At 35.0% G+C, this 8,260-nt stretch overlaps 1 protein-coding gene across 1 annotated transcript; it reads left to right on the top strand.

Annotated features, from left to right (window-relative positions):
- The first annotated feature begins 371 nt into the window (after window positions 1–371).
- On the top strand, window positions 372–5,557 carry LOC129271500 (uncharacterized). The gene is made up of 5 exons (XM_054908834.2): window positions 372–643; window positions 1,672–1,831; window positions 2,795–2,811; window positions 3,354–3,526; window positions 3,924–5,557. The coding sequence occupies exons 2-5, from the start codon at window positions 1,676–1,678 to the stop codon at window positions 4,148–4,150; spliced, it is 573 nt and encodes a 190-aa protein (XP_054764809.2). The 5' UTR covers window positions 372–643; window positions 1,672–1,675; the 3' UTR covers window positions 4,151–5,557.
- Window positions 5,558–8,260: the final 2,703 nt, after the last annotated feature.

Here is an 8,260-nt window from a genome sequence, read left to right as displayed (position 1 = left end):
TTTTTTCTTATACATGTATAGGGCTAGATTTTAGCTTTAATTTTACCATAAAAGTGTGTAGGCCTACTGTCCTGACATCCTGTTTTCATGTCGATAGCCTGGGCATGGTTTCATAAAAGTCGTTATACATAAAAAATGCTAGAAATACATCGAAATGGTGCTCTTATCCAATCAGAAGGCAGGATTTCCGTAACTTTTAACGGTAGATTTGTTCTTGTCAGCGGTAATGTCCTTTCATGAAACAGGGCCTTGGTTTACGTCGATAAAAAAAAACCTTACAGTTTCCCACCATAAGAGGGAAATCACAGACCATTTCCCAATACAATAGCTCGTGACAAGAGCATATAAATCTTCACTTCACTTATGCAAATATGCATTATTGGTCAACAAAAGTGGGAAGCGATCTTGATTTGGACAATGTTGTAATAATACAGATATAGATCTCTCGAACTGCAGCTCGCCCCTGAGAGTCATATAGGCTTACGTTAAACCAAGAACGATTCAGTTGAATGATTAACTCTCACTAACTCAAGAGAGGACTTCAGACACACTTCAAACGGGTTACACTATACTCCCTGAAGAATTTTGCTCTTTTGCCGGGTACTTATATATTTAGCCGCCATATACAAGGACAAGGCCTAAGGTAAATAGTGTTTTCCTTAAATTTTGATCAAATTCTATTCAAATTTGTTCGATCTAAAATATAATTTTTGATGTGCATGGATCTACAATGTAAATGTACTTTCATTGTACCCTGCCAGTTGTCTGTGCTTGTATTCATTGGATTTTGTTACATTTTAGATATAAATAATGTATTAAATGCTAATGCTAAAATATATATAAGATATAATCTGTCAATTTGTTAAAATTCAAACTGAAACCTACCGTTTCCAAATTTGTCAATAAAAATGACACTTAGTTGTTATATTCTGTATGGATAATATGCTTCCCTTTATCTTTGAGCTATAACTTAAATCATTAAATTTTTTGTTAATAGATGTTTCACTGTCCGTGTGGAAGTTGTGCACTATGATTGCGAAATTATTGCTATTATCTTTAAAAGAGATTTTGAAAACATTGGAAAATGGAATTACATTTAAGACTATAGTCAATACTCTAAACAAAAGTCGAGTAATTCTGTCAAGAAAAATACATTAATGCTTTTGACATTCGGCATAATATACCCATTTTTAATAAGAGTATATTTTCCCATCATATTAAATTTTCTTTGGATTTGAGTTACCTTTGACCTGCTCCACAGTATTATATTGTAAAACAGCATTTAAAAGTCTATATAAATCTGTGCAGACTGGATCACTATAAACGAATCTTTGGATTTTCTTTTACGTTTAAGTTTAAACAATTTCAAACTTTTTAAATGAAAAAAAAAAAGAAAGAACGAAACTAGGATTTCTGTTGTGATGAACTTGAAAGTAAGCGCCGTGAAAGATCAAGGAGGCGCAATACACATTGTTTGAGTGATTTCCTTCAGGCACAATGATGTATGGGGTACATTTTCTTCTTATTACTTGATACGCCAATACCGGAAAATTTCTGGAAAAACCGGTCATTCGAAAGGGCACATCACTGTAATTATACTGCACGTTAGTTTCATTATTTTTTTAGTGTTTATGTATTATTCTCCTCTTTATTTTACAATCACTATTAAAGCACGATGAAGGCATTTCTCGTGACGTGCGTATTCGTAATTTGCACCATCTCCACGGCCTGGGGGTGTGTATCTGGTGCGGGTCCATCGTGGGAGATAGGCGGCCAGAAACCAGGCGGTGGAAGAAGCAAGCCCGGACATGTCGGAACAGGTGAACCAGAGGTAAATTAAAGCTATATAATTATAATAATAATTATAATAATAATAATATTAATGATAATTAATAATGATAATGATAATATTTGTGATAATGATAACAATAACAATAATAATAATAATAATGATAATAATAATAGTGATGATGATAAGGTCCATGTACATACTATATGCATATTCTCTACTGCGCTCGATATTTGGTATCATATTATTATATCGGCTGTAGCTTACCGTCATATATAGGCGCTTTCATCATAGATAAACATTTATTAGAATATTTCCATTACCTTTTGGATTAAAATGGATTTATCTAAAACTCGGTGATTTCCAACTTACGTATGAATGAAAAACTTCAAACTGTATTAATCCTGTCTCATTGCAATATTCGTGTGTCTTGAATGTTTTTCACCAATAACAAAACAATATGTGAAACGAATTTATCCTATCACATTATTTGCCTGCATTTTTATGTTTACTGATTTTAAATCACCAGCTAATGAGGAAAGCCTTTATCAGAAAAAGCAAGAAAAAAGTCTGCTGCAAGTAGTCATATACAAGATAACTATTGGGCCTTATTCTAATTGTTCGCTTAATAAAAATGTGATAGATTTTTTTGTCTTTTCTTTGCAATTCTTCTTACGTTAGTGCATGACGAAAAAATAGCAATAGACCTATTTTAAATTAGCGCCATTTTCAGATTTCGTAGAACTATTATATTTGAAGTAATTTTTTTAACCTTATCAACAAATTTATTTTGAAATGAAACAATCTTTTTTAATGCACATCAGTTTGCTGATAACTATTTTTTTCTCTCTCTCTCTCCCTACATCTATTCCCCCTCCTCCTCCTCTTTTTCTCGCACTCTCCCTCTTCTCTGTCTCTGTCTCTCTCTTTCTTTTTTCGTCTATTTTGATCTCCCCTTTCTTCATTTTCTGACATTCCGAATATCTGTCACATCTCATCAAACAGGACTCGAACACACCAGGGTAAGCACAAATGTTTATAACATGCTTATATATATTCGTCTACGTACGTCAGGGTTTCGTAGAGACAGGGTGTAGAGAGAACGGGAAACAGCTCCACGTACGATATTGCTTGCATTCGATCAGTATGTGTACAAATGGAAGACGACATGCTTTCCGTTTGCTCAAAGTTTTAGTTGCCCTACATGTGCTAGTATATGATTCGTTTTGCAGGCTTTATTGTAAACCAGATGTAACTCCCCAAAAACACACCCGTCATCAGTGTAATTTTCATAAACCAAACGAACAATAAATTGCACCCCAAAAAACGCGCATTGAATAGAATAAAGACGAATTCTGATTTTATCTTCGTTATATGATCATGACTAAGAAACTTAATTGAAACCTGTCAATTTTATGTTCAACTCGAACAATCTTGATATCAAAGGTGTCTCTTTATAGTACACCCCATAATAAAAAATCTTATATTCATCACGTTTAAACATCGTGCTATTCATTTTACGGTGATTTCTTTACCTACATTTTTTATTTTATTTGCATGTCAGCATCCCCATCGCCGTTGCGAGGTACTTTTCTGGAAACATTACGAAGGAAGAAGCGTTTGAGAGTATTGAGGATCCTTTAGACCAAGACGATCTTGTGTCAGTTGATGAGTGGGTTGGTGCGGGTGGATCCCAAATGGAATTCCATTACATGCTTCTCCGCCTGGATTCAAATGGTAAGCTATATGTTGAGGAATTGAGGGAAGCGATTGTGGTGCGAGTGGGAAGGAGGTGGTGGTGGTGGTGGTGGTGGTGATGGCATGGTCATGGTGATGATGCTGCTGCTGCTGATGATGATGATGATGATGATGATGACGATGATGACGATGATGATGATGGTGATTATGATTGCAGTAATCATGAGGGTGGTGATGACTATATTTTTATTGAAAATTAATACGAATATGATGTGATAACGAAGATGATGATGAGAATGGGGAAAGTGACGATAACTATGATGATTGTTATGATGATGATGATCATCATGGAAATATAGCTATAACCCATGGAAATATAGCTATAACCCATTTGTAATCGATGTTTATTTATTGATATTCCGTGTCAATATAACAGGTGATAACCACATCTCATTGGACGAGCTCGATGTTCATAACCTACCGAGTAGAACAAACAGTGACCCCGTCGACGAGACTGCCCCTCGTTTGCTCGAATACCGAGGCGTTCCCGATGAAGAAACCTCCACCCCTGCGACAACCACACCGCGCCCGAGACGTCGAAGGCCCGGTCGAACTCGACCAGGAAGGCGTAATTCGGGAAGACGCAACAGACCCCGTAGTTGAGCGAGAGCAAACAATTAGGGCATCAAAATAAGAAGGGGGAAATAGTGTGAGCGTGATCATCCATGTTGAAGAACCGTCAATGAAAAGTGCGTAACACCGGATGATGATTACTCCTGAATAACATTCGCCATTAATAATGGACTTTGAATGGACTCATGCCTCCCTTTCCCTTGATTCGTGTTACCTTGTTTTCCTGCCCTCCCCTCTTTTGATGAAATCCCGGTTCCCCCATCAACATCGCTTTTCAAAGTTCGACGTGTGATTTTAAAACTGATAGCCTACCTCAAATCATCATGATTGATAATTAACATGGGAACAGATTAGTAGGGTAGGTAAAAGTGAAACCAACTTAAAGGAGAATGAAACCCTTGAAACCAGCTGAATCCATATCAAAGAGAAAAATCAAAGAAACATATTGTTGAAAGTTTGAGGAAGATTGAATGAATAATAAGAAAGTTATGAGCATTCGAATATTGAGATCACTAGTGCCATGTAGATCCTCCCAACGGCAATGCGACCAAGATCTGTGATATAACACACGTACAACTCCCTCATTACTGTAGTACTTATTTCACTTATATTCTCACTTTTATAGAGTCTATCTCAAGGTGAGGTGTTCTCGTTATGAGATGACAAGTACAGAGGTTTCACAACATTATATAATTGATGAATCGTTTGTCATATGATTAGAATGAGCAAAAAGAGATGTTTTGGGGTATATTTTCAGTGTCCAAATGGGAGAGTTGTACGTGTGTGACATCACAGATCTTGGTCGCATTGCCAATGGGAGGATCTCCATAGCATTAGTGATCTCGACATTCAAATGCTCATAACTCTTTTATTGCTAGTCCTATTTTACTCAAAGTTTTGTTGATCTTATTCTTTGATTTTTCTGCTTTCACAAAAGCTAACTTGCTCCAAGAGTTTCATTCTCCTTTAATGTTTCTCACAGACCTCATCTGATAAGGTTATTGATCCTATAAAAGACATCCTTTGAACAACACTCGATGTACTATCCGGATATCCGTGTTTTAAACAACCAACCTAAGGACCGAATTCTTTATCTTGCCGGTGTAATAGCAACGCTAATGGTTTTACATATTACTCGAGATCTGGAGGAAGACAGAGTTTATTTGCGTGGAAGAGCAAGAAAATAATTTTCTATGACTATATGCATTACCTGACGATTCTCGAAAGAGACTGACAAAACATAGCTCTTTCTTTTCCACTATTAATAGCCATAGGTGAAGAAATATCTATGCGTTGGTCAAATCATGCGTTATTATATTATTTCTGTACGCGTTACGTGATTGGTTAAAACTCAATCCTTGGTCATCAACAGAATGTTCCTTCTGTATCAGATTGTAAATATTATACTTGCATATAATAAAATCAAATTCCAAAACATTTGCGATTCTAAATTCGTTATGATTTTGTCATATATGTTCGAAGTTTTCATTCAATTTCGATAAAAATCAATACAAAGTATAGGATAGAGTAATAATGAATAAATTGTACAACAATTAAGGCAAGTATATGAAACGAGAATAAGCAGATACTTATGGCAATGCAAAGAAACAATATTATTTGGGCGACGTCAATGATGATGATCATGATGATGATCATGATGATGATGATGATCATGATCATGATCATGATCATGAAGATGATGGTGATGATGATGATAATGATTCTGATGGTGATGATGATGACGATGATGATGATGGTGATGATATTGATGATGATAATGATGGTGATGATGATTCTGATGGTGATGATGATGACGATGATGATGTGATGATGATGATAATGATGATGGTGATGATGATAATGATGATGATGATGATGGTGATGATGATGATGATGATGATGATGATGATGGTGATGACGATTATTCACGGTGATTAAGCTGGTGGTGAAGAGATCATGGTAACGATGATATTTCACTTTTTCTAACTTTCATTCCATTTATATTTTTTTCTCTCCCTTTTATTTCTTAATTTTACCTATTTTTGTCTTTCCCCTTTTTATCTTCTCAATATTTATCCTCAACTCCCCCTCTCCATTTTATATCTTCATCTTCCTGGAATCTTTCACTCTTCAAATACCACATTTACCCTTTCCACACATTTATCTCGTGGACAACCAAGCCTGATCAATACCATCTACGACCAATGACGCTCAGAATTATCCCCGCGCCCCACCCCTCCCCCATACACAATTTTTTTTTCACTTCTGGGGAAAAAATACTACAAAAAATTGGCCAACTATTAAAGACAGCTGTGTCTTGTTTGTTTGTTTGTTTTATTTCCGTATATAAAATAACAGATACAAAGTACATACAAATACATATAACATGATATGATGAGGTCAATATTAAGATACAATAATAAAAGGTAAAAAATAAAGTAAATTATACGGCTGGTAGTCCATATTCAGCTGCAATAATGCATTGCTGCTGGTCTTCCATGGAGCCAGTTTACTTATACAAAAATGCTATGATTACCATAAAATAAAGAAAGTTGACCATCAGACATATAAGTGAAATCATTAAAAACAAAGAAAAATCATATAACCTACACCTACCCCCCTCCCCCCGGTACAAATCAGTGGTTTAATTTCATTTAGCACAGATATATTTCAAAAATGTATTTTTAAAAGAATTGAAAGTGGTGACATTACGCACGCACAAAGGGATTCTGTTGAATTCAGATGCAGCTCGGTAAGAGAAAGATCTTTTACAACTATTGGTTCTAGGTCTGGGTAAACATATATTATTTTCATTTCTAAGAGGGTAAGGAGTATCTTTTGTATGAAACAAATTTTTCATATATTCAGTGGACATGTTGTTACAAATCTTATACATGAATAATATCAAGTGAGTATACTGTCTCTTTTGAATAGTGTCCCAACCAAGAATAGAATGAATTTGAGAGGTTGAAGTGTGTGAATAGGGGTCAATTTTCAAGATTATTCTTCCAGCTCTATTTTGAATTTTTTTAAGTTGGTCAAGTAGAGATTTGTTTGCAGATTGATAGATAATGTCACCATAATCAAAATGAGGTAAAATTATTGACTTATATATTAATTTTAATTCTGACAAATTTACAAAATGCTTTAGCCGTGCAATATAACCAATCATTCTCCCCAGTTTTTTACATAAATAATTTACGTGATAGTCCCACTTCATGTTTTCATCCACAAATACACCTAGATACTTAAAGCTATTCACTTGAGTCAGTAAATGACAGTCAATTTTTAGTTGTAAATGTTGTGACCTTTTAAGCATTTTAGGTGTTCCAATCAACATGCTTACAGTTTTATCATAGTTTATTTTCAAATTATTCCTGTTCATCCAGACAGATAGACTTTCCAGCTCCTTATTAAGGATGAGTTCGATAACTCTAATATCTTTATGTGAGAAATATATTACTGTGTCGTCAGCATAAAGGTGTACGGTGCACTCTTTAAATACAGAAATTATATCATCAATAAATAAAATGAACAGTAAGGGTCCAAGGAGAGATCCCTGGGGTACTCCCTTAAAAATGACCCTTTCATCAGATAAAATTCCATTAATGGATGTACGTATTCTTCTATTAGTCAAATAACTTTTGAACCAATGCAATTCATCACCAGATATACCAATATTTTTAAGTTTGGATAGGAGAATTGCATGATCGACCAGGTCGAAAGCCTTTTGAAGGTCTATAAAAATAGCCCCTGTATACTGCCCATTGTCCATAGAATGAAACCAGTCATCCGTTACCTTAGCAAGAGCAGTAATGGTAGAGTGTTTCGGACGGAATCCAGATTGAAAAGCAGAAAGTAAAGAATGAGTTTGAATATAACGAAGCAATTGCTTTTGCACAATTTTTTCCATTAATTTAGACACACAGGGTAGAATCGATATCGGTCTATAGATGTTAAATTCAAACTTATCACCTTTCTTGTGAATAGGAACAATTTTGGCTACTTTCCATTTCTCAGGTACAACACCATCACATAAAGATTTATTTATCAAGAAAGTAGTAGGTTCGATTAAAACTGGAATTGATTCTTTGATTATATATACTGAAATACCATCTAGACCAACAGACTTTGTATTCT

Source organism: Lytechinus pictus, chromosome 11 (assembly GCF_037042905.1).
Source record: "Lytechinus pictus isolate F3 Inbred chromosome 11, Lp3.0, whole genome shotgun sequence".
In the NCBI taxonomy this organism is placed as follows: domain Eukaryota; kingdom Metazoa; phylum Echinodermata; class Echinoidea; order Temnopleuroida; family Toxopneustidae; genus Lytechinus; species Lytechinus pictus.
The sequence above is the reverse complement of the archived record's forward strand: the minus strand, read 5'-3'. Positions and strand labels throughout refer to the sequence as shown.

Excerpts from the sequence above, each read along its gene's own strand:
- LOC129271500 (XM_054908834.2), top strand. The coding sequence starts at position 1,676 with ATGAAGGCATTTCTCGTGACGTGCGTATTCGTAATTTGCACCATCTCC. Across the intron at positions 3,527-3,923 it reads TCTCCGCCTGGATTCAAATG|GTGATAACCACATCTCATTG; the intron begins GTAAGCTATATG and ends TCAATATAACAG.